We start from the raw sequence: 25982 nt of genomic DNA on the forward strand, positions 1-25982 counted from the left end.
GTGCTGCTGGCTCTTTGTCGGCTGGTGGCATCAGTATCTGTGATCTGAAGAGATCTTTCTCTCCGTGCGAGGCGGGGGGGGGGGGGGGGGGGGGGGCACGCATTTTTATATTTTCCATATTTCCCCGCCGTCTCCTTGTTCAGCCCTGGCCTGACTTGTTTTTGGTCGGGCTGTAGGGAGCAAGGCCGAGAAGGGGCTTGGCAGGTCAGCTCTCCCTCCCGCGGTTGGGCAGTCACCCTGGCTGGCCACGTCCCTGTGACACGTGACACGCGGTGAACTTTCGAGAGCAATTCCTCTGCACGTGGAGGGAGTGGATGTCCCTGTGTTTGTGGAAGTCGGTCCCTTCCGAATTTGGCTTTCCGTGGGGCTCTTCCCCTTCACCCGCTCCTAGCTGCCTGGTCCACGCCTCCTAAATCAGGGGTGGGGAACCTTTTTCCTGCCAAGGGCCATTTGGATGTTTATAACTCATCCGATTAATATCAGTCACTTAATATAAGTTCATGTTGCTAAGGACTAAAAAGCTCCTAAATTTATAGAATTTCGAGTCCCGCTTGCAGTTGCTGGGCAGGGCCGGACCGAATGATTTCGAGGGCCTTCTACGGCCTGTGGGTGGACGTTCCCGACCCCTGTCCTAGGTCATGGGACCTCTTTTCCCTTGTTGCTCTCTTACATCCAAGTCAGGCTAGCACTCTTTCCCGTCTTCTCTCGACCTGATTGAAATCTACTGAGACCAAAAAGAAAGGCACGCAACGTAGTCGGCCCCCCAAGGAGCAGGCCGGCGATCCAGGGCTCCAGGGGTCCCGCGAAGAGCATTCTGTCCCCGAGTTCCTCGGCTAGAGCTGACCACGCCGGCTCCCAGACTTGCCTGTGTACGTAGCTTTGCACACGTCTCGCCTCGGTTTCCCTCCTTCCTGGCTTCTCACCGGGGCGAGGTGGTCTCCAGGCCCTAGGATTCACTCCTCTGCATTCCCCACCCTCCAGGGCAGGCCTGTATTTTTTCAGATCGAAACCATTGCATGAGGAAAGCGGGGTTGGAAAGCTGCGGCTGGGCTTCCTCTGGAGGGAGCCTCGGCGCTCCTGTGCGCTGAGATGAAGCCTTTGTTTGTCTCCCTCTGTAGCTGACGGCACAGCTCTGTGTTGGAAGAGGGCTGTTGTTAGAGGGCATGATGCCTTCAAGGTACTTAAGTCGATTTAACGTCAGTCCACTGAGGTTAAATGCAGTCGGGAATTCTGTTCCTCAAGCCCAGGGGGGCCCGTGGCTGGTGGCCCCGCACGGCACCGAAAGGGAGCACTCCCGGCGTCCGGGGATGCTGACGTTAGCCCAGTGTTAGCCCTTGGATTGAGCTCCTCTGAGGCCCTGGCAGGTGCTTTTCTGCCCGCACCTGGCCCTGTGGGCGCCTCCCTGTGCGGGGTTGTCTGTGGGGCTCTGCCTCACACAGTGAGGAGCGGCGGGCGGTTCAGAACCTGTGCGAGCTGAGCAGTGAGCAGCCCGCAGACGGGGAGGACAGCAGCTTAGTGCAGCCCCTGTGGGCACGACCTCATCCGGCTGCTCAGAGCGTGGCGGTCCGTGGGACCCTGCCCATCGGGGTCATTCTGAGCAGCCCTCCCTCCCTCCCTCCCCGAGTTCCCCGCCTCTCCCGTGGCCACCGCTGGGGCTCCGTGGTTTGGCCAAGGGGGCGCAGGGTTTGCTTTCAGACACTCAGCCGTGTCGTGGAAGCGAAGGAGCTTTGTACCCGGTGCTGTCCGGTGCCCGCCGTGTTCAGAACCGGCCTCGTGATGGCTCAGCCAGGGCCTCTGGCCATGCAGACGCTCTGCACCCGGCCTTGTGGGATGTCTGCCGCCTCTGAGGCCTCAGTTTACCCTTCTGGGGCTAGCCTGGGCACGAGCCTCTTTCAGAGCCAGAGCGTTGGGGTTGCAGCTCACACGCGTGTCTTCTGGCTTCCCCCAGGACTCCCTGGCAGCCGAGATCGAGGGGACGATGCGGAAGGAGCTGCAGCTGGAAGAGCCCGAGTCACCGGACATCGCGTACGGCCTTATTCTGAGCTTCCCCGAGGGACCGCCTGGCGGCCGGGGGTGGTCAAAACGAGCGTGTTTGGGCCTCAGGCACCAACCGTGATCGCTGAGGTGCCGCCACAGATGAAGGGAAAGGAGAGGGCACAGCGGACATCACCCCCAGCTCCTCTTGTGACGATTTAAAGATAGATTATGAACATCCAGGAGGTTGGGACCGTGGAGACGTATTTAGCGTCTCCACACAAGTGCCGTCTTGGCACCTCCACTCATTTTCATCCTTCCTCTCAGCGAAAACCATTGTTTAAAAAACGTTAACATCTTTTAGGAAGAGGAGAAGTAAGGTGGGAGATATAGAGGGCCCTCAGGGGTGAGAGCAAGGCGTCCGTTCCCTTCTGGGTCTGTGTAGGGGTGCTGGCCTCTGCCATCTCTCTCCCGAACTCGCCACCTCCTGCCTGGCCTGCCCTGGGGTGCAATGAGGAACCCGTGGGTCCGATTTTATCGTGTTTTCTCTGCTGATACCCCAGAGGCACAACCGACAAGGGATGGATCCTGGGCATGGCTAGTGTCCAGAGCCTCAGCCCCATCCCAGAAAGATGCATCCGTTATAGAAACGTGCCTTTTTCTCCTTAAAAGGGGACAAATGGACATCAAAATGTGAGACCCTGCTCTCAAGTGGCAGTTTCTAAAAACAGACTCATCTGATGTTTATCACCTCAGAAGTTTGACCAACTTGAAGTCTTGCTTTTTTTTATATATACAGTCATGTGCCACTTAATGACCTTCAGTCCGAGACGGACCACACGTAGGACGAGGGTCCCGTAAGATTAAAAAGGAGCTGAAAACGCCTACCCCCTAGTGACGTCCTAGCTGCCATGACGTCACAGCACACCATGGTACCATTGTGGTGGTGCTGGTGTAAACAGACCTCCCGCACTGCCACTTGTATAAAAGAATCACATACAGTTACGCATAGTATTTCATACTGGACAGTGACAATCGTTGACTCGGTTACTGGTTTTCTGTATTTATTATACTTTTTGCCATTTTTTAGAGTGTCCTCTCTCTACTTAAAAAAACACACGCACCAAGTTTGCTGTTAAACAGTGTGCCGTGCCACGTGGGCAGCAGCCCCACATGCCCCCGTTTTACCGCATCTCTTGATCGCGTGACTCGCTTGTGCTTGCTTTAACCTCCTGTCGTCCGTGTGGAAGCACGCGGGACAGGCTGGCAGCCTCGGAGCAGTCAGCTCCACCCTCCAGGCGTGTGTAAGCGCGCTCTGCGATGTTCGCACAACGACCAAATGGCGCAATGAAGCATTTCTCAAGACGTGGCCCTGCCATTGAGCGGCACATGACTGTGTGTGTGAATAGTCAAGGCGTGTTCGTTCTACTGATACTCGCTGAGCCCTGTTAGGTGCAGAGCAGTCAACACTGCCCCCTGGGGTTTGCATTCTAGTGATACTCATGAAAAAAGAGAATTAGCCTGGAGACAGCGCTACTGAAGTGTTTTTATTTGTAGGCCAAGCTTATGGGGGAGAGGGGAGTAGTATATCTCCTGCTAGCATCCCTGTTAGGACACAGCCTGTGTTCCAGCCCTGACATCCGTGGGCGGGGAGTCTCCTGCATTCCAGCCAACACCCCGAGAAACATCCAGAAGGCAGGATGACAGGTGGCTCGGGCGCTCACGCCGGCCAGCTACCTTCTCGGCTTCCCCGCTGATGCTTCGGGGAGGGTTTAACCCCAGGGTCGCTCCTGCGCGCGCTCATTCGCGGGCGATGTCGTGCCTTCTCCCCAGTCACCAGAAGCGCGTCTTCGAGACCGTGAGGAACATCAACCAGGTGGTGAAGCAGAGGTCTCTGACGCCCTCCCCCATGAACATCCCCGGCTCCAACCAGTCCTCGGCCATGAACTCCCTCCTGTCCAGCTGCGTCAGCACCCCCCGGTCCAGCTTCTACGGCAGCGACGTGGGCAACGTCGTCCTGGACAACAAGACCAACAGCATCATCCTGGAGGCGGAGGCGGCCAGCCTGGGGTGAGCGGCGGGAGCTGGGGCTTTTGTGTTTTGGAGACGGATGGGTGTGGAGCGAACGCAGGTTTCGTCATCAGAGGGGGGAGGAGACCGACAGGAAGGGCCTGAAAAATACAGACCCTTCAGTTCTCAAACGCATTTCACCGACCTGCTGAGCCTTTTTTTTATTAATATATTTTATTGATTTTTTTACAGAGAGGAAGAGAGAGGGATAGAGAGTTAGAAACATCAATGAGAGAGTCATCGATCAGCTGCCTCTTGCACGCCCCCTACTGGGGATGTGCCCGCAACCAAGGTACATGCCCTTGACCGGAATCGAACCCTGGGACCCTTGAGTCCACAGGCCGACGCTCTATCCACTGAGCCAAACCGGTTTCGGCCCCTGCTTAGCCTTGACGCCGGTCTGTTCACCAGTCCAAAGGGATAGATGGGACGCGGCAGGAAGTCTGTGAAGTTGCTGACCAACGGGCAGGACCAGTGAGTGTGTGTTTCTGTTCGTCTTCACCGGGAAGGCTACAGTGTAGACCTGTGCGTCATGGACCCTTTGGTGTAGGGGTGTCGAACTCAATCAGAGAAGGGGCCAAAATCTGAAATCCAGCCTAAATCGCGGGCCGAATGGTTTACTGAACAGTCATAAACTGTCATTGCGATGGAAACGCAGCGGAGTGCAGTGATGACAGTGCGATGCGGGCCACATTGCAAGGCCTGGCGGGACGGATTTGGCCCACGGGCCTTGTGTTTGACACATGTGCTTTGGTGGCTGGGACGCTCGAAAGGTTGAGGAGTGCCCAGGCTCTAGCTCAGGACCAGAATCTGGTTTGCTTCGGAAGGTGGGATGCAGGGCGCCCCGCAAGTGCCCATCACACCGGGTGGCCCTGGGTGGCCCCTTCTACACAGGGGTCGCCCCTCTCCGGCCTGAAGCCCCCCGGATCCCCGCCCCCCCCACACACATTGTCTGCTGTGTGCACTCGACTCCTGTGACTTCACAACATTGGTTTTTCTGACCAGCTGGGCAGACCGTTGGGACACAGCTTGGTCAGGACAGTTTTGAGTCTGACCAAGAAGAAGGAGGAGGGCCCCTTGAGCCTGCCCTTCCTGTAACCAGGAACCGCAGCTGAAGAAGGCTTCTTCCCCCGGGGGGGGGGGGGGGGGGCACTGAGGGGATTCGATGTTACGTCGCATGTGCGAATTTCAATTCTGCCCGAGTGCTTTCTGTCTCTGCTCCTTCTTGCCCCCATCTTCCCAAAAAAACCAACAGAGGGAAATTGTTCTTCAGGGTAGGCATTGTTTCCCTTTTTGGGGGGTTGATCCTCACCAGAGGCTCTTTTTTTTTTTTTTTTTTGAGTGGAAGGGAGGGGGGGGAAGAGAGAGAAACATCTATGTGAGAGAGAGACACTGCTTGGTGGTCTCCTGAATGTGCTCGGTAGGGGCTGGGGAACGAACCTGCCATGTAGGTATGTGCCCTTGACTGGGAATCGAACCCAACGTCCTTCCGTTCACAGGCCATCGCTCTAACCACTGAGCACACCGGCCAGGGCCGTTTCCCCTTTTTGGCCTGCCTCTCGGCCGCTCGCTGTGGTTTTCCTTAGAATGCCCACCGTCACCCTTGCACGTTCCACAGGAAGGCCTCCCTGCGTGCTGTGCGCAGCGCCCGCTGCTGGGTGTGCCACGCTCACCCGTCTCCCCTCCCCCTCCCCCTTCCAGAAACAACGAGCAGAGCAAGAAGCCGGGGACCCCGGGCACCCCGGGCTCCCACGACCTGGAGACGGCGCTGCGGCGGCTGTCCCTGCGCCGGGAGAACTACCTGTCGGAGAGGAGGTTCTTCGAGGAGGAGCAGGAGAGGAAGCTGCGGGAGCTGGCGGAGAAGGGCGAGCTGCTCAGCGGCTCCCTCACGCCCACCGAGAGCATCATGTCGCTGGGCACGCACTCCCGCTTCTCGGAGTTCACCGGCCTCTCGGGCATGTCCTTCAGCAGCCGCTCCTACCTGCCCGAGAAGCTCCAGATCGTCAAGCCGCTGGAAGGTGATCACCGGGGGCCCCGGCCCCTCTCGGCCCTGCTCGGGGACTCCCTGTGGGCGCTGATCCACCGCCGGCCCTCGGGGACCGTCTGTCACGCCTACTCCTTCTACTTCAGGGGCAGCCACCCGCGCTGCTGGTTTGAGTTCCGCTGAGGGACTCTGGCCCCGGCCCCCAGCCCCTGCCAGCCCCTGCCAGCCCCTGCCCGCCCCTGCCCGCGCAGGTTTGGAGAAACACACACAGGCACCCACGTCCATCCCTGGCCAGGAAGCCGGCGAAAAGAACGTGCCCGCCTTGGCTCTCTGGTTCGCTCGCTTTTGCATGTAGAGTCTTAGAAATACACACACAAAAAAATTTTTTTTTTGGATATATTTTATTGACTTCTCACAGAGAGGAAGAGAGAGGGATAGAGAGTTAGAAACATTGATGAGAGAGAAACATCCATCAGCTGGCCTCCTGCACACCCCCCTCCTGGGGATGTGCCCGCAACCAGTGTGCATGCCCTTGACCGGAATCGAACCCGGGACCTTTGAGTCCGCAGGCCAACGCTCTATCCATCGAGCCAAACCGGTCTCGGCAGACATACAGATCTTTTCGAGAGCGAGAGGCACTGCTTGCGGACGCAGAAACTCCTGAGGCCCCGCCCGCTGGGTCTGAGCAGCGGGGAGAAGCCATGCTTTGGCTTCTCAGAAATGTTGGTGTCCGGGAGGGAGGGTGGAGGGAGGGGTGCAAAGCCAATGCTCTAGGTTTTCTCAGTAACCACATGAAAGCGATCTGCAGTTTGTCTTTGCAATTTGTCGGCTCATGTTCTGCTTCCATCTTCAAATCGCGTGGCTTTCCTCCTGTGTCCTGTTCTGAGCAAGGCTCCCAGACCACGGCTCTCGGGGGGCCAGGACGGGGTGGCTGTGGGGGCCTGTGAGTTCTGTGCCTTCTTCATCCTGCATCCTCCTGGGGCAGTTCCCAGACCACGGCTCTCGGGGGGCACCCCAGGTGGTTAAACTCCTGGGGAAACGCACCTGTTTTTCTTTCTGCTTCCTCTAAGCCCGTGGTCGGCAAACTCGTTCGTCCACAGAGCCAAATATCAACAGTACAACGATTGACATTTCTCCGGAGAGCCACATTTTTTTAAACTTAAACTTCCTCTAACGCCACTTCTTCAACATAGACTCGCCCAGGCCGTGGTATTTTGTGGAAGAGCCACACTCAAAGGGCTGTGGCTCGCGAGCCGCAGTTTGCTGACCACTGCTCTGAGAGCATTATACAGTGTCTGCCTTTTCCCTACCGGCACCTTTTCCCTGCCACATCTTTGTATTTTTCATTTTTTTTACCCCTGTAGTTTGGAAACCCGGGTGAGTTTGAGAAGGTGCCTTAGAATTCCGTTATTACATTTCTGATGAAAAGCCTAATCAGAATTTCTGTGAGGCAGTATTCCTCAACTTAAAAAAAAAAAAAAAAAAATTCCCCCCTCAAAGGAGCTGATGTATTTAGATGTCTATTCCCCCTGAGGATGTAATACCACAGATACGCCGTTATGTGCTGTATGTATATCTGTGCTCTGTGCCTAAAAAAGAGTAGAGTCTTTTCACCCCACAAGAACCCGTCTTCAGCCCCTTGGGGGCGGAACCTCTCCTGGTGGGGATTCCTGCCATAAGATGAGGTTGTGCTTGTTGAAAACCCAAGATAATGGGGTTCCCTGTTCTCCGAAGGGAAGAGGGTGGGTAATGTTCTTTTTTCCATGCTTATTTTTTCATTGTGTAAGTGAGGTCCTTCTTAGATTTCAAAAAAGGGATGGCTCTTTTTTCTTCTTTTTTTTCTTTTCATGTTCATTCAGTTGTAAGCTTGGTGATTGTTTTCTGATCCACGATTATGTCTTTTTCTTTCAATAAAATCTTCCATTTCTGCAATTTTGCTTTCTGCCTATCTTTCATTTATTTATTTTTTCTCTTGTCTCTCAAAGATCATTGGAGTTTATCACCTCTATCTTGTCTGCTTTCTATATTTGATTTTGTTTCATTAGCTCATCAAAGAATATGTTTTTGGATCCATTTTCCAAGCATGATTGCAGGAAGAGATTTTTTTTTTTTTAATTTATTTTGACCAATACATCTTTTTCTTTTTTTTTAGTCTTGTGACTTAGGCAGCAGGCTTTTTGTGATACGTTAATGGAATAAGAGGAAATCCCTTTAGACTTGCAAGATGAATTTCATCTATAGTACCCTGCTCATCCAAACACTAAAACCACTGCCATTAAGAAGTCATCTCTTATCACTAAGTCCTGTAACTCGTCCTCACAATAGAAGGCCCTCTGGCTCCATTTGGTAGTTCTGACTGTGACCTTAGATCGGTCACCTCACCTTTTTGAGCCCGCTTTCCCTTATTGGTGACGTAGGGCTCGCATGTGCCGCACGATATTGTCATGAAGAGTACACGTGATGTGATTTGTATCATGCTCAGCACCCTACTTGGGGCTAACCCAAGCTTAGGCCCCCCAAACGGACCCCTGTTCTGGCAGCTCAGGTCTAACGGTGGCCCTACCACTGTTGAGACCTGGGCCTGCGTTGTGCTGGGGCCACGCCCTGGCATCGCCTCTTTCCACTGGCCCGCTCTGACGCTGGTAGGATTCCCGTGACCTCCAGGGACCCAGGTAACCGTACCTGCAGGGAGGCCCCAGGAGACTGTGGCCGATAGCCGATCTGCGTCTCCCGTCGCTGTCTCCCTCCCCACTTCCCCCATCTGGCTGTCCGCTTGCTGGAGTCTGCCAAAGCTGCTGGGCTCGGTGTGGGAGCACGCGGGCACTCTGGTTTCCTCGCTGACCTTACGTGTTTTCAGCAAGGGATGGACAAAACATTCGGACTAGGAGAGATCCGTGCGCGTTGCAAAGATGAGTCGTGTTTTTCCCTCCCTGAATTTTGCTCTTCCTTTCTGATTAATTATAACCAAGAGAGTATTTCCGCATAAAGAAGATACTATGGGGTTAGGGAAAAGCACACACCTCTAAGCAGTGCATTACCCAGCAGGTTTAGTTTTAACTTTTAGGCCCCGGATGCTCCTCTGACATAAATAGGTTTGCTTTTCTTCTTCTTCTTCCAGGACGTGAATACTTTTTTTAGTGCGAACAGTGGGGTGTGAAAGGAAGGCAGACCGGGGGAGAGGGACAGTGACCATAATGATGGTTTCTGTGCTGCCCATACCCTGGTTTCATGATCAAGCCAAGTGAGTTGATGTAACACCTCTTCTGGTTTCACCAGAATTTCATCTTGGTGCCGACTAGAAGCAGGAAGGTTCCTCTCTCCACCTGCCCTGGTGCCTGGCCGCAGCCTCGTTCTCACGGGGCGGGAGGAGGGGGTGGGAGTGGGAGGTAGCTGACAGTGCGGTCAGTCTCTCTTCACATCGTCCATAGATTCTTGGAACTGCCGGGCCAGTGTATTGTCCATCTAGCTCCCGAGACTTGCCTCTGGGAGTCCTCCGGGCTGCTGGCCGAGGGGCAGTCTGTGTGGTTCAGAGGGTGGGCCCTGAGGCCAGCCCGGGTTTGAATCCCAGATGGGCCCTTGGCCAGCTGTGCAGCCTCTGGCAAGTGACTTTACCTCCCTGAGCTCAGTTTCCTCATCTGTAAAATGGGGACAACAGGGTTATCGTGACAGTTAGGTGAGTTCATCAGTGTAGACCTCTAAGGAGAGTGCCTGGCTCTTAGTAAACGTTAGCTGCTTGATGAGCAAGCGAGGCCTGAGTCCTGGGGTAAAACCTAAGTCCGTGCTTCACCTTGCAGCGTAATCTTTCGTTTGTAATCTCACTGCCTTTCCTGGGCTGGGTATCGCCAGGGAACGCAGATAACCCCCTGCACTGCCGTAGCCTCCTTAACTCCACAGCGGGCCCTTTGCGGCCCCCTTTCTCCCGGTAGCCCATGCATTGGGCTGGGAGCGGGAGAGGCGGGGCAGCCGGTTGGGACAGGAAGATCCAGGTGCATGGACTCGGGGCCCATCCTCCAGCCGCACCGCGTTTTTCCCCAGAACGTGGCAAACACCTCGGGCCCCTTTCTCGACACAGCGTCGGCTCTCCCGCTCTTCCCCTCCCACAAGTAGAGGCGACGGGGCCACGTGGCTGCTGTGGGTGTCTCCTCCTCCTCCTAAGGCGCACCCACACGTGCAGGCCGGGCTGGAGGCCCTGTTCCCCGTGTGCTTTTGCTGCAGGAATGTGTCTGTGCCTCCCGCTGACACATAAGCAGGGGGCCGTTGTGGGTGATGAATGGGGGCCCCGGGGGTGGGGTGGGCGTGGGAAATCCCATCCGCAGAAGTGTGTGTGTGTGTGTGTCTCCTGGCAGGCACTGGACACCCACCCGGAAGGGTGACTGCCCACCATCGATGCATCTCGCTGGCTGGAGCGATGGCGTCCTTGCTTGTTTTCAGACCTGTGGATTGGGGTGTTGGGGAGGGGGCGGAGACTGCAGAAAGAACCTGGCCTCCAGCACTGAACCCTGGCTGTGCCGTCACTGGCTCGGTGTGGACTTTGCAAAGTCACGTCACTTCCGTGAGCTTCGATGGATGATCATACTTGCCTCGTAGGGCAGGGCAGCTTTGAGGAGGGAGTTGCCTCGGTTCAGGGGAGCTCTTTGTAAATGTGAGGCTGCGGCCCCTGGGGCTCAGGACCCCACAAACGGGTCTCAGCGTGTGTGCACAGCCCTGGCTGTGTGCACCTAGCGACACTTATATGTGAGATGCCTTTGGGGAGGTTCCCAAAGGATCTGAGCATGAGGACCACAGTCAGAGGCCAGGGTCTCCCATGGGCACTGCTGGCAGCGGGGGCCAGGTCATCCTTTGTCCTGGGGGCTGTGCTGTGTGTGTAGGGTGGACGTCAGTATCCCCAGCTTTGCCCACTGGGTGCCATTCGCATGTCCCTCCACAGCTGTGGCAACCACAATGCCCCAGGCCTTTCCAGATGGCCCTGTGGAGAGCCGCTGCTCTGAGGGAGAGAACAGGTGCGCGGTGCCCTCTGGCACAGTAGTAACCTCTTTTTTACGATACTACTCTCTCTCGCTCTTTCTCTCTCTTTTAAAAAACATTTTATTGATTTTTTACAGAGAGGAAGGAAGAGGGATAGAGAGTTAGAAACATCGATCAGCTGCCTCCTACACACCCCCTCCTGGGGATGTGCCCGCAACCAAGGTACATGCCCTTGACCGGAATCGAACCTGGGACCCTTCAGTCCGCAGGCCGACCCTCTATCCACTGAGTCAAACCCGTTAGGGCACCACTTCTCTTCTTTGCATTTGGAATATTTCCTATTTATGGCCAATAGATCCCGGGTCAGCAGGTTGCTGCTGCTCTTGTGCGAATGAGACAGACCTCAAAGCGGGGTCCCGGAAGTCTTCCAAACACGTGCAGGCAGTGCGGGCCCGTGTTTTCCTGTCTTGTGTGGCTTTGAAATGGCCCATTGACCAAATTCCCTCGTGGCTCCTTGGCTGAGATTGCCCCACGGGAAGTTACTTTCCAGCTGTGATGAGATGGGACCCTTACGGCCCATGTCCCCCCGCCCCCACCCCTACTCCCCCAGATCTGGAGCTCCTGATGGATGAGCAAGGGTTCTCTGCTTCTCGGTCACATTCCTGGTTGGCTTCCCGACCTCACCGCCCGCCCGTCCCTTCTGTCCCATCCTGACTTCCTGAGCTGCTGGCTCCTGCGTCCTCCGCTCCCCTTTCTGACGGGGCAGCCCGGTGGCCTGGAGGACGCCATTGGTGACTCAGCGGTGACTGTGCGGAAGGCTCTTGCTTGCCCATGCCCGGGACCCTCTCGAAGTCTGTCTGGCGTGTAGCACATGTACGTGTGTGGTTGATTTCACCTGGAGAAGGGGGCTGGGCCACCCAGCCTCACGGGCCGTGCACCCGGCCTGCCAGGGCCGCACCGGGTGTAGCAGGGGTTCCCGGGGCCAGAATCGCGGCCCAGGGCCACGTGCTCAGGGCTCTGGGACGATCCCCCGTAGATGCAGGTCGGAGCCCAGGCGTCCCCAGCACGCCCAGTCTTGGAACGCTTCTCCTTGTGAGCACCTGTGATGCCGCCAGGTCCTCGGGGACACGCGCTGGTGTTATTACAGACCTCGCACCGTGTCATCTGAGTCCCAGGCTCCGGTGTCACCGAGCAGATTGGCTCCTCAGCGTCAGGCCCCAGTGAGGACTGGCCAGGTCCTTCTTCCATCACAACCCTGTAGGCCGGTCCCCATCCCTAAACCAGAGGTCGCCGGCAGATACAGAACAACTAAGTAAAGGAGGCCATGGCGGTCCCATCCCTGCCCCCCTCTCCACCCCTACCCCCATCGTGTGCCGCTTACATTTCTTTCTGCCTTTCTCTCCTGAGGCGCCTGGGCTCGGCTTGACATTGTCCCAGATGCTCTGCTTGTCCTCCTGTCCCCCACAGCGTGTGCTCCACGGTCAGACAGGCTGTCCCTGCCCTCAACCCCCTTTTGTGAATGTTTGGCTTATGTTTTACCGCTTCTGTTTCTAAAGCGATTCTGTGTTGGATTGAGGGGTTAACATTCGTTGATTTAAAATAAAGTGCTTGTCCCAAACACAGTATGGCATGAATTTTACTTAAAAAAAAATTTTTTTTTAAATTCTTTACATTGGGGTCTTAGCTGCTGTTGCAGAGGGAGGGGGAGGCAGCGCCCCTGTGTCCCTCCCAGAGTCCACCTGCTCGGGTCCTGGGGCTCTGGTCCTGCTGGGGCCCCGAGGGAGGCGGTGAGCAGCCGTCCGCTTCGACTTGCATCCTAACCCTCTTCCCCCCGCCCCGTTGTCGGCCTTCTCTCCTGCCAGGTTCGGCCACCCTCCACCACTGGCAGCAGTTGGCCCAGCCTCACCTCGGGGGTATCCTGGACCCTCGGCCCGGGGTGGTCACCAAGGGCTTCCGGACGCTGGACGTAGACGTGGACGAAGTGTACTGCCTTAACGACTTTGAAGAAGATGACACAGGTGACCACATTTCCCCCCCGGGCCTAGCTACCTCCACGCCAGCACAGCACCCAGAGACCTCAGGTGAGAGGTCCCGAGCGCACGTGACTGTCGCAGGCGGCAGAAGCTCCCCGAGCCGGCCTCAGGCTTCCCCAGAAGAGATGCAGGAGCCGGCGGCCATGGAGGAGGAGGAGGAGGAGGAGGAGGGGTCTGGTGAGGGCACCGAGATAAGTCCTGTGCACCCGGCATCTTTACCGGAGGCAGCGTTCTGGGCCATTCTCACCTCTGTCCCCAGCACCATCCGTAGCGGCTCTGTGTCTGTGGCTTCCGCGCGTCCGTGTGGGTGACGATGGAAGCATTCCCATTGCGCAGCTCCGTGTCTAACGTGCAGTCCCAGGCCTCCTTTCGTAACACATGGGCCCAGCTCCCTGCCCGCCTTGGAGGTACACGCCCGGCGGGACTCTGGACACCGGAGGAGGAAAGGCTGCTAAAAAGAAGTGGATTCTTGTCCCCACTCCCCATCCCCTAGAACAGTGTTTCCCAAACTTTTGGCATATGGGTACCCCTTCTACAATATAATTTTCGCCACGCTGAGTACCCCTCGTACTCATCTACGGTGCCCCACCAAACTCCGGTGCAAGGCGTACCCCCACCTAACCCTTCCCGTACCCCTGGGGGTACGTGTACCACACTTTGGGAAACACTGCCCTAGAACACCAGCTCCCCAACACCCCCCGCTCCTGCTATGGGTCTCTCCCGGTGTCTGAGGGACAGATCCCGGTGTCTGAGTCCCCTGGCCATTTCCACGCTGAGCTGAGCTGAGCTGAGCTGAGCTGAGCTGAGCTGGGCTGGGCAGTTGCAGGGGAAGGGAATGAGCCCCCGTTACCTGCACGCTGACCTGGGGTAGGAGAGAGCCAGGAAGTGTGCGGGGTTTGAGGCGCCACTCGGGCAGCCTTTGCCCTTTCCTAACTTGAATGCAGGTATCTGTGCCCCTTCCCCGCACGCGTGCTCGGAGTGGATTTTTAAGAATTGTTGTAGCAATGCTCCTGAGCCACCCCAAGCCCGAGTGATGGCAGGAAGCTGTTCCAGAGAAAGGCGCAGGATGAATCAGGAAAGCTCATGGCCCGTCTCTCCCCTATGAACCCCTCACACTGTCCCAGCAAGCACGCAAGCCGTGGCCGTGAGTTGATGGGACTGCCAGGGGCACTGGCTTGAAAAGCTTCATGCTCGGGGCCTGGGGCCCAGGGGCCAGACCTCCAGGACCTCCTGGTGGCTTGCGCTAGGGAGGCCGGGTAGCTTTGATGGGATAAGGTGAGAGACCCAGAAAAGGATGGGTCAACCAATGTCTTCGTTCCCATGGCAGCTCCGAGGCATCCAGCTTAAAAAGAGGATGTCCACTCATCGTGGTGGGTCTCGCTTTTCATTCCTGAAGGCCGCCACGTTCCCCCTGCAGTGCCAGGCCCGACAGAGCCGAGGTTCCCGGCAGCGTCTCCCAGCCAAACCCTGGCTGAGTTCAGAGGCCGATCGCCAAGGAGCCTTAGCGGGGACCAACTCTTCTTCTTTTCTTTAACACCAACTTGAGAGGTCTCTCAGAGTGCAAAGGGTTTGTTCAGCAAACGGGTTTATGTGTGGCTTGTTTTCTTTTCCGGAGCGGATTAAGGGACCAGGTGAAGCTTGGAGGGGATGACAGTGCTTGTTGTGTAGCATCTTCACACTTCAGAGAGGGAGCCCAGGGTGCTGTCATCTCCCTTCGTTAGGGGCACCAGGAAGGCAGACAATAGTTCAGGAAACACAACTTTACCCTCGTGGCTGAAGTGGGAGGGAATCTTGTCCCGTGTGGTGGCCCCTCCCTTCAGCCCTGCCCCCGGAGCAGGGGTGTATCTGGAAGTTTAAAGACAGACACACCTTTAAGATGTACAGAAGGAGTACCGCTTAGCAAGTCAGCTGAGGACTCCTCTAGGAAGATGGAGGGAGAGAGGGGGCCGAGGATGAGGATCTGAGTCCTGACGGCTTTTCTTAACGAAACAGAGACCTGGTTCTTGCTTCTTCCCTCCAAACTCAAACCCGGCAGCATACCCATCCCAGCACCTCGGAGGAGCGGTTGGAAGTGAGCGGCCCGACAGAAGTGTGTGGGCTGCGGAAGGGAATTTAGGGACCATCTGGTTGTGTAGGGTTTTCAGGGTGAGACTTGGGAAAAGCTCAGTGTAGTGAGGAAAGGCCCACGCAATGGTTTGGCTCTTTTTTTTTTTTTTTTTTTTTTCCCTATTAACGGGAAGGACAAGACCCTTTCAATTCTTGGAATGAAAGAAGCAGGTCACGCTGAGTCCTGACCTCAGAGGCCCTGAGGGGCACTAGGCACACAATCTTGGAGTCAAGGGTGGCCACTGAGCTTCGGCAGGAAGGCCTGGGAACCTTCCGTGTTGGCGTGTGTATCCAGGCTAGTCTGGTCCCCGCGCTGGTCCACCCTCCATGCTCCGGCTCTTCTGTCTGAGAAGCTGCCATCTGCCTGGGAAGACCGAGTAGGGAGAAACTTAGAAGACAAAGATGATTCGCCTTCTTTTCATGCAACTGGATGGTGGAAGGAAATTGGGAAGTCTTGTGTATCAGGCACGTTTGTCTAGCGTCTGCTGTCTCACGGAGAAAAAGTTTTGAGTGCATATTGAAAAAAAAACTATTAACGTATTTTCATGTGTTATTTTTGTATCATTATTTGCTGTTTTTTTTTTTTTTTTAAATAATCCCATGTCTTGAAAACAATGAATTCTTGTTTTCATATTTGTAAATCATTTAGATAATTAAAGTGGATTCTTTAAAACAATTTTAGATTATAGTTTTACTTTATTTCAGTGACATTTTTATGACTTAATTCATCTAGAAAGGGCACCTTATCAGAAGAGGGAGTCTTCTCTGGATTGCTCGTGCTTTGAGCTTTATGTGTTCATGAACAGGCAAGAGCCTGCGTGCTTGGGTCAAGGGTTAGATCAGAGTTTTTAAAGTATGCAGCTGTGATGGTAGGTGTTTGGGCGGACAGGTCAGCTGAATTTTCTTGGCTGCCTTGATCTTTAAAGGGGAGAAGGAGGTGGGATTAAAGCCACAGAGATAGAAGAAAGTGAAGATCTTTTTTTTTCTTTTTTCTTTTTTTCTTCTTTTTTTTAATACTCAGACATGTGGAGTCCATTTAAAGGGGAAGGGACACCCTAAAATAGGCTCCTACAGATAGACAGACCACGGCAGCCTTCAGACAGCGGCCGTGTGGGGCTGTGCCTCACCTCTGGCTGCACTTTCTCTCGGACAGCTGTGTGGGCTCATGTGAGGGGTCGTTTAAGGACCAGATGCCACAGTGGATTTTAGAGAGGAAACTTTCTGCCCTCCCAGCGCCTGACCAGCCTGTCCTCCCTGTGGGCGAGGGAGGACGGGACCACTCAAAAGGAATGACGTGCAAGAGCCGGTGTGTACACGTCTGGCCTCGTGGCTGGCCAGACTGAAGAGTTCCAGGCGTCCTCAGGTCCCCACCAGTGTACTTGCCCTGTCCCTGCTTCCTTCCTCTTCTCACCATTAGTGCCATGGACCATGGGGAGAAGGTGGGCTTTCTTGCCCAACCCCCCTAGAAGCCAGAGTCTCACAAGCAGCAATCACCAGGCCTCCGTATCAGTCACAAGGTCTAATAACAATCACCAGGTCCATTAGCAATCACCAAGTATTGTATAATAGAAATCACCTTTTAGAAATCACCAGATCTACTAGAAATCACCAGGTCTCTATATCAGTCACCAGGTCTATGTAGCAGTCACCAAGTCTAGTAGTAATTACCAGGTCTAGTAGCAATCACCAGGTCTAGTAGCAATCACCATGTCTAGTAGCTATTACCAGGTCTAATAGCAATCACCAGGACTACTAGCAATCCCCAGGTTTAATAGCAATCACCTGGTCTACTAGCAATCACAGGTCTACGTGGTGTACTTGCAGATAATCCCGAGCACAGTCTGCAGGGCAGGCCATCGCTGGAGATGGGATGGGGGTAGGGTGCCTGGCACCCCCATGACTGGTGCAGCAGCAGGATCCCAGTCTCAGTTTTCCGGTTGGTACCAGGTTTCACAGCCCCCAGAGGAGCCTCGCACTCAGAACCCTTTCCCAAGTGCACCTCTCTAGGCAGAAAGAGACACGTTGGTTGGATCAGAGAGTGGTGAGCAGGGTGCCTGTTGCCCTTATAAGCGCTCCAGCGCCCACTGCCGCTGCCCAAAGGGTGTGTGCTCACACGTGCCAGGCTTTCAGAACAGAAATCCGCACACTCTCCACCAGTATGCAGTTCACCAGCGCAGACCTCCAATAATCCAGGACTAATTAAGTGATCTCTGATCGAGGAGGATTTTGTGCCAGTGTCAGAACCTGGGGAAGGAGGAACACATAAAACGAATGAAGGATTAGGACAGGACACAGGGCAGTGGTCGGCAAACTCATTAGTCAACAGAGCCAAATATCAATAGTACAACGATTGAAATTTCTTTGGAGAGCCAAATTTTGTAAACTTAAACTTCTTCTAACGCCACTTCTTCAACATAGACTCCCCCAGGCTGTGGTATTTTGTGAAAGAGCCACACTCAAGGGGCCAAAGAGCCGCATGTGGCTCCTCGAGAGCTGCAGTTTGCCCACCACAGGATTAGGGGTTTTACTGGGAAGTGTCCCTCCTTCCTGAATAAAATCCTAATGAAGCCCATTTACTCTCTCCGTACAACTCTGGGAAAAATGTCAGGCTGAGCCGAAACCGGTTTGGCTCAGTGGTAGAGCATCGGTCTGCGGACTGAAAGGTCCCAGGTTCGATTCCGGTCAAGGGCATGTACCTTGGTTGCAGGCACATCCCCAGTAGGGGATGTGCAGGAGGCAGCTGGTCGATGTTTCTCTCTCATCGACGTTTCTATTGTAGCTCTCTATCTCCCTCCCTTCCTCTCTGTAAAAAAATCAATAAAAATATATATTTTTAAAAAAAGAAAAGAAAGAAAAAGTCAGGCTGAGAAGAAGAATGAGGGTTTAAGTAGGATGTCAGAGCATCGAGTCCAAGAACCCATGTCCTCGGAGTCCCAAGTGAGCAGCACTGGGGCTGCTCCGCGGCCGCACCAGGAGCCTGAGCGACTCACTCACTGTCCCTGTGTTGTGTCCCAAGGAAGGGAGGTGCTGCAGCGGCCGGGCAGGCGGTGACACGTGCGGAGAGAGCTGACGGGTCCAGGTGTCCCAGCGGTATTTCCGAGGGGTCCGACCTCTGGCTTTGGCACTCTTGACGCGGGTGGATCTTCCTTGGTCTTCTAAAGCCATCTCTTCCTTCTGGGGACAATGACTTCTGAATTTTAGCAGCCTTTTCCTCTCCCCAAAACCCATTTGCATTCGATGGGTTTTGCTTCTGCTGATGATGCAGCTGTGTCTCTGAAATGTCCATCTTACACCCCCTGTTGCAATCAAGGTCCAGATGGGACGGGGGAGGAGGAGGTGGGCCTCAAGGCCCCTTGATTGGATGTTCTGGCCATGCGTTCAAATGGGGCGGCTTCTGGGTTCCCATCCTGTCTTGCTTTTGTTTGGTTTCTTTTTCAAATGTTACCTGTTCTTTATTCTTTTGCCTTAATAACTTCTGTGTACCGCTTTTTCCTCCCCCCTCCAAACCACCCCCCCCCCCCCGCCTGGATAACCCCCTGCGTTATTTGGGTTCCCTTCCCAGCTGTCCTGTTGCTTTTGTTCCTAGACCTCATGGCAGTCCAAGACTCGTGATTGTTCGGTTGCCTTTTTCTGCAGCTTATTCCATTTTTGTTTTGCTCGCAGCAGTTCCTCGGTTATCCGAGTTCCCAAGCCATCCCATCTTTTGGTTGAGAAGCACAGATGCATAAAGGCTATTTTTATGTGCCTCCCCGCTCACACCCTCCCCCCCCCCCCACATGGCCTGGAGCTCCCTGTGGTTGAGCGTTCGCTTCCGTGGCCGTGGTGCTCACTGGGTGCCACGCCAGGGGCCACGGGAGCCTGCCTTGACCCAGAGAGGCGGGTCGGGCCGTAATAATCAGGACACACCAGCCCCATGTTGCTCCCTGAGTCACCGCCACCATTTTTGTGCTCTGGCTCTGTCCTGCCTGCCTTTAGTTTGCGTGTCTCCAACATTTTTTTGTTTATTTGTTTTATCTGGTTTCCAGTTTTTTGGTTATTTATTTTTTTTTAGTTTTTGGTTTTGTGTTTTTAAAGACACAATCACTCATGTGTGGATCTGGGTCTGGAGCACCGCTCTCTTCTGTTTTGCCATCCTTTTTGGTCAAATCTAAGAGAAAACTTGCCATAGAGAGCTGGAAGATTCCCATTCGCTGCCTCTTGAATCTTCAGGGCGCTCATGGCCTCTGATGCTCGAATCCGTTTCCTCCCAGGAGGTCTCTGGGGGGCTGGGCTGCTGCAGGGCGGGCGGGCGGGCGGGGTGGGCGGGGTCTCCCGGTCCTTCGTCGCGCATGCTATTGATAGTTGGAGCAGCATTTTTTCCTCTTTTTATTTATTTTTATTTTTTCGATGTTTGAGTTATGAACGAGGGTGACCTCTACAATCATGATGTCTCCCGTAGACCTCCCTACCCATCACTCACCTGCCCGCTGCTGCATGGTCCTTACGCTTCTGTGATTTACTCTGCTCCAGCTCACAGCCTCCAGCCGCCTTAGCAACAACCCTGGAGACCGTCCAGAGGAAACCTGTGGCCGTCTCACTTTCATGAAAATCAGACCTCCTGGAGGCGCAGGAAAGCCGCCTGGGCTGGGGCTGGTGCTGCCGGCGTCTCCCTGTCCGGTAGCACCACAGACGGGCCCGGGGCTGGTCTCAGCCACGTTGTTGCTGAGGCAGCTGAGCTCCTGTCCCTGCTGCAGGCCACAGACAGGCAGTAGTGGAACCAGCCTCCCCACGCCACGCCCCTTTTTGTGCAAACAGAAAAGGGAGCCCAGTGAGCCGAGCCCTGTTCCCAGGGGGCCGGCGCTTCTACCCCCCACCCCCACCCCCCGTCCCGCCACTCCCTTTGGCAGAGTTTGGCACCCATTTGCCAGCGAAAGGCAAAGCCAAGCCACAAAGACAGAAGCCGATTCTGACCTCTGAAGAGGGCAACCAAACTGACCCCCACAGGCCTCTTGGCCCCTCACGCTGGATCCACTACTGCCCCGAGAACGCGATGCGCAGCCCTGTCCGGACTGGGCCGGAAGCCGGGTCCGTGCCCTGCACGCCGGCGCTCAAAAGCGTGGCTGCTTTTGAGGGACCCCCTTCGACCCAGAACGTTTGCGTTTCCTCCTTCCTGGCCCAGATCCGGTTCACAAGGTAGCTCATCGCTTCTTGCATCTGTGGAGGGCCGAGCCGGATTCTCCTCTTCTCGCGGATGTACTTGGATGCAAGAAATACGTTTTGTCTCTCCTCCCCCCCCCCCCCATCTAGCGCACCACCCTGGGAAGTGCATGTCACAGACCAACTCCACCTTCACCTTCACCACCTGCCGCATCCTGCACCCTTCCGACGAGCTCACGAGGGTGACGCCAAGGTAAGGGACCCAGGCCGGGGGGTGAGCGGGGCCGGGGTGGGGTGGGGTGGGGGCTCTCCTTGCCAAGGAGACATAGTGCCAGGGGAAGCCCAGGCAGAGAGAGAGGCTCATTCCACATGGCCTTGTCCAGCTGAAGCCATCTCGTAAGCGCCTGCAGGCTCCTGTACCGGGTCCCGTGTTTCCGTCCGACCTGAGGTCCCTGTTACTTCAGATCCATGCAGATAGAGGCGGGGCCGCCTTCTGTTGCCCTTCCAGCTGGTCACGGGAGATTCCCAGGTCCGAAGCCCATGTCTACTGGCATTTTACCCCAAGGTTTGCCAGGAGAGCCCGGAGTTTCTTCCTTGGACCCCCTTGTGCCCCTGCAGTAGACCTCAGGAACCATGCCCCACAGCGCCCCTGATGGAGATGATCGAATCTAAAGACCGGGCCACGTGCCCAGCGTGATTCATTTCCCTCCAGTGCCTCGGAGAAGCCATAGAAGTTGGCACCTTCTGGAGAGGGGTCTTGTGTGGCCTGGGGTGGTCTGCGTGGCCTGATTTCAGGTCTCCCACAGCTTCCAGGGAAAGGGAGTGACCCGTTTTCTCTGTGGTGCCAGATGCCAGAGGGGTGAAGGTACAGCCGAGTGGAGGGAGGCAAGCCGGGCCAGCGTGGAGGGAGCAGTCACCCCGAGGCGCCCCCTCAACTCTGAATAACTCTCCGCAGGTCATGTGAGGAGGACGGCGAAGCGGCCCCAGGCCCCGTTGAGCTGAGAGGAGGTGTAGGGCAGACAGTGAGCCCACGGGCCAGGCAGGCGGTGAGCACACGCCAGCTGTGCCTGCCCCGGCAGGGCCACGTGGAAAGGGCTGTGTGTGTGCACACGTGGCCGCCACTAACCCGGGACTCAGGCGTGGGTGTGTCTCTGTGGTTGCGCCTGGCTAACTCGGCTTGGACGGTGGATACCCCTAACCAGCTAAACCACCCCGTTGAGCCAAGCGCCGGCACTAATCCAGGCCTAACCGAAGTCTTCACTGGAAGGGATCTCCACATTGTAGCTTATCTTCCCCCATCTCCCTTCCTGCCTCCGGACAACCTGGCTCTCCCCGTCCTCTTAGGAGGAGATTGGGGTTCAAACCGTGGGACAGGGCTTCCCCCCCCCTCCCCCAGGGGAGACTGGTGCCCGGCCTGCACGTCTGTCCGTCTGTCCGTCCGTCCGTCTGCATCCCTGGGGCCGTGTCGTGGACGGGGAAGTCTGGGTATTCAGGAGCAAGAGCAGGCTCCTGCCTGAAAGAATGGCAGCTCGGACCAGGAGGAAACCCTCCCTGGGAACGTCCCTGGGAACGAGATGTCCCGCCCGGAGCCTCTTCGCCCTCCGTTGCTTGTAAATCGGTATTTTGTAGAACTCCACCTGCACCATTGGAAGAGTCCACCTTTAACCTTAGGAATCACCGTGGTCTCTAATCGTGTGTGTCCCCCCTGAGTGGCCCTCGACCACCAGCGTCCCTGCCTGAGCCTGTGGGGGTGGGCCTGCTCGGCGTGCCTCTCCCTGTGCTGACCAGTCACAGCGAGGTCGCCTGAGCGTGGAGCCGACTGATGCTGCAGCTTGGACCCGCCTGGGATGGTGCCGCCCGAGGAGGCGGGCCCTGAAGGGTCATCCCAGGAACGGGCTCCGGAGTGTGTCCCCTTCCTTCCCTTTCCCTACGTTGGTGCTTTGCCCAAGGTATCTGGTCTTCTCCCCATCAGGCTGAGGAGAGAGAGCCCTGCCCCCAGCTCCCGGAGACCACCCAGCTGGCCTGCTCCCGGGGGCACTGAGCCAGCTGGGCCTTCCCCCTGCTGGGCCTCTGCACTGTGTGTCCCCCTTCCTGGCCCGGCGTCTGGGTCCTTAGCCAGCCTGACACGAGTGGGCGTAGGGACCTTCGCTGTCCTTCAGTCACAGGGCTGACACCCACCGGGCCCTGTCCGGGTGGCTCCATAGACGCAGGTCTGCCAACACAGCACGGCCTCCTCCCACCCTGTGGCTGCTCTCGTCCAGTTACCCACGGGGAGGGCTGGGCGCCTCCGCGCAGAGGAAAGAGCACTGTCCTGCGAGTCAGGGGACGGGGTCTGCCGCTGACTTGATGAGCTCCTTCAGCCTCTGTCTCCCCGTTGCCGAGAGGCCCCCCAACCTGGGTGTCCCGCCTGCTCTGGCCATTCCGAGACACACCCACTTCTGCCCTCAGGGAAGTGGGTAGTGGGTAGTAACTCTGGAGTTTGAGCCAATCTTGAGAGAAAGAAACCCTCTCCGTCAAAGGGCTTCCTCCCGCATTGGGGTGGCGGGTGTCACTGTACTTGGGTTCGCACCAGGGTCCTCCCCTTTCTAGCTGAGTGTGACCTTGAGGGAGCCACCTGACCCTGAGTCTGTTTCCTTACCGGCAAAGGGGACAGTTACACATACCCTGTGCAGCTTCCTGTGGACTGAACCCCCCCCCCCTTCCCCCAAGGGAATCCGAGCCCCTGGGTGAGGGGGGCGCAGTCATGGAAGGAAAGGGGCATTCGGGGCGGGGCTGGGGGCATCCTCTCGCCGTGTCCTGGGCCCGCCCTGCACCTCTGCAGGAAACTGCCCTCGTCCCTGGCACTCGGGGGCACTTTCTGATGGATGCCCGCTTGTCTCTCTCTTCCTTTCAGCCTTAACTCAGCCCCGACTCCAGCTTCTGGCAGCGCCAGCCACCTGACGTCCACGCCGGTGGCCACGCCATGCACGCCCCGGAGGCTGAGCCTGGCCGAGTCCTTCACCAACACCCGCGAGTCCACGACCACCATGAGCACGTCGCTGGGGCTGGTGTGGCTGCTGAAGGAGCGGGGCATCTCGGCGGCCGTGTACGACCCCCAGAGCTGGGACCGGGCCGGCCGGGGCGGCTCCCTCCTGCACGCCTACGCCCCCAGGATGGCCGCCATCCCCTCCACCCCGCCCAACTCGCCCATGCAGACGCCCACGTCCTCCCCGCCCTCCTTTGAGTTCAAGTGCACGAGCCCGCCCTACGACAACTTCCTGGCGTCCAAGCCGGCCAGCTCCATCCTGAGGGAGGTGAGGGAGAAGAAGCCCGTCCGGAGCAGCGAGAGCCAGACGGACGTGTCGGTCTCCAACCTCAACCTCGTGGACAAAGTCAGGAGGTTCGGTGTGGCCAAGGTGGTGACCTCGGGGCGAGCCCCCATCCCCATCTTGACTGAGGACCAGGGGCCTCTCCTCTGTGGGGCCCCGGGCCCCGCGCAGGCCCTTGTCCCCGGAGGCCTGGGACCCGAGGGCCTGCCTCTCGGATGCGCCGCCGTCACCAGTGCCATCGGCGGGCTGCAGCTCAGCAGCGGCATCCGGCGGAACCGCAGCTTCCCCACCATGGTGGGCTCCAGCATGCAGATGAAGGCCCCTGGCACACTCACCTCGGGCATCTTGATGGGTGCTAAGCTCCCCAAGCAAACCAGCTTGCGGTGAGGGTGGCAGGTGGGGCCCTTCCTCGGAGGAGACCAATCTTGTCCTTCCTCCCTCGCTTCCCCCTCCCCCCCTGAACTGCGCGCTCGCTCGCTCTTCCCTTCTCGCCCATCCCGTCCTGAGCTAGACAAATCAACCTCGTGCCTCATGGGGGAAAGAGCGGAGACTTTTGTAAAATGTGTACATAGGACTTGGAGACCAGTATCCAACCGGCCCTTCCTTCCGATCCCGCGGGCAGTGACCCCCACACTGTCATTGCTCTCGTGAGGACTTTGCCTGTGCCGGCCTGGGGGGCCGGGCGGGCCTGTGTCCTTTCCTCCTTCTGTCCTTTGAGAAGCACTGAAACTCCCCAGGGCGTTCTTATCCCATGGATAGGGAACCAGGGAACTCTTGGCGGGCCGCCAGTGTGCCCGTCATGAGCTGTCACACGGCACAGGGCACAGTGGCCCTGCCCACACCCTCCCTCCCTCCCCCACCCCGTGTCGTCGGGCGCCTCGCCTCGCTCGCCCTGCAGGAGCTGTAAGGAGCCTCCGTCCACAGCCACATGCAGCTGGTGTGGCCTCCGGGACCAGAGAGAGAGCTGTTCGTTCTTTTCCGGGCGATCCAGCTCCTTCGAGACCCTCACCCTCTGCCTCCGGGGACGGTGGCTTCCTTTCTGAGGCGTGACGTCGTTGGCTTCCCACACGCCTTCAACCTGAAGTCATCCTTCAAAGTCTTGCGATCAGCTGTCGGGCCAGGCACCTGGCCCGAAAGAGAACGTGTTTACACTCCGCCGTGCGTGTCCTGTTCCATTTTTCTACGTTTTATAGGCAGGGAAGCAGTGGTCCCCGAGGGGGGAAAGGCCCAGGGTACGTTCTCTCTGTGGTTCTGCGGCACCAAAACACGAGTGGCAGGCACACCAAGCCGCTCAGGAGATGGCTTATTTTCCGGGAACCCAAGTGGCACAGCCCAATTGAATAAGATCAGGCCCAAGACAACCTCAGCGCTAGCAGTACAAGGAAAGGGGACAGAGGAAAAAGGTTATGAATGAAATACATCGACCAATGAAAAAGAACCAGAAGCAAACGTAACACCAAACTGGTTCACGGGGTGGAGGAGCGAGGCCTTGGCCTGTGGCTGGGTCCACTCCTTACTCCAAAGCCCGAGTCCGGTCCAGGCGCTTTTCCTCCTGCGGTCTTTCGTGGCAGCCATTCGAGGCCCACACATTTTGCTCCCCCCCTCCTTCATCTGCCCCCCCAGAAAGCCCTCTGCCTCCCGGTGCCACTTTTTATCCTTAGGAAAAGATAAAGGTGCTCGTGACACGACCGTGAGTGAGCAAGGGGGCCCCGTCCGGTGGCCGTCGCGGAGTGGGCCCAGAACCCGTATTTATTACTGCTTGTGTGTGCTGTGTTCTAAACAGGCACCCCCGCTCCTCCTGCCCTGGTCACAGAGTGTCTGGCACTCTCATCAAAGCAGGTCATTTATTTATTCTAATCTGAAGCCTACCGTGTACCTCATGGTGTCCCGTGGCCATTTATTCCCGACATGTATGCAAGGGTGACATCACATGCAAGTGAAATTGCCATTTTGCACTGCCCCCCCCCCCCACTCCCCGCACATACACACACTCTCCCGTCTCCACTTGGCATTCGATTGAAGGTGTGTCATTCGATTGAAGGAGTGTAACCTTATGTCCGCCGGAGACACCGTAAGGAAGTCCCCAGGAGCGAACCCCAGTCCCACGATTTCAGACTATTTATTCTGTGAACACGAAGAAGGTGTTGGCCAGCTGTTCCCAACACCCCTCGTGGCTGTATGCGGGCACTCAATGCAAGGAACGTACATCTTCTTATCCGAATGTATTTTAAAGCAGTAGGTAGAGTAACAAAGGAAGATGAGAACCATGCCTTGAACGGACCACTTTATGAATTCAGAGAGAGGAGCCACCCGTCATCCCAAAGGGAAAAGCAGCAGTTCGGAGGTTGCCGTATTTGGGGTAGTAAATAAAGGATCAACATGGGGCAGCCGCTCTCAAAAAGTGTG

At 56.5% G+C, this 25982-nt stretch overlaps 1 protein-coding gene across 9 annotated transcripts in view; it reads left to right on the forward strand.

Annotated features, from left to right (window-relative positions):
- Positions 1–25179, forward strand: part of TRAK1 (trafficking kinesin protein 1) — a 48940-nt gene extending 23761 nt beyond the window's left edge. For 2 of the 9 annotated variants that reach the window (XM_036431958.2, XM_036431965.2), the window contains 6 exons: positions 1949–2025; positions 3808–4044; positions 5746–6062; positions 12856–13203; positions 20419–20521; positions 23162–25179. In XM_036431958.2, coding sequence (XP_036287851.1) covers positions 1949–2025; positions 3808–4044; positions 5746–6062; positions 12856–13203; positions 20419–20521; positions 23162–23963 — 1884 coding nt within the window. In that variant the 3' untranslated portion in view covers positions 23964–25179. Of the gene's footprint in view, positions 1–1948; positions 2026–3807; positions 4045–5745; positions 6063–12855; positions 13204–20018; positions 20305–20418; positions 20522–21223; positions 21315–23161 lie in introns of those variants that run through there. The other 7 variants (XM_045579450.1, XM_045579449.1, XM_045579451.1 and 4 more) reach the window with 7 other exon arrangements.
- The last annotated feature ends 803 nt before the right edge of the window (positions 25180–25982 follow it).

Source organism: Pipistrellus kuhlii, unplaced genomic scaffold (genome assembly GCF_014108245.1).
Source record: "Pipistrellus kuhlii isolate mPipKuh1 unplaced genomic scaffold, mPipKuh1.p scaffold_m20_p_11, whole genome shotgun sequence".
NCBI lineage: Eukaryota > Metazoa > Chordata > Mammalia > Chiroptera > Vespertilionidae > Pipistrellus > Pipistrellus kuhlii.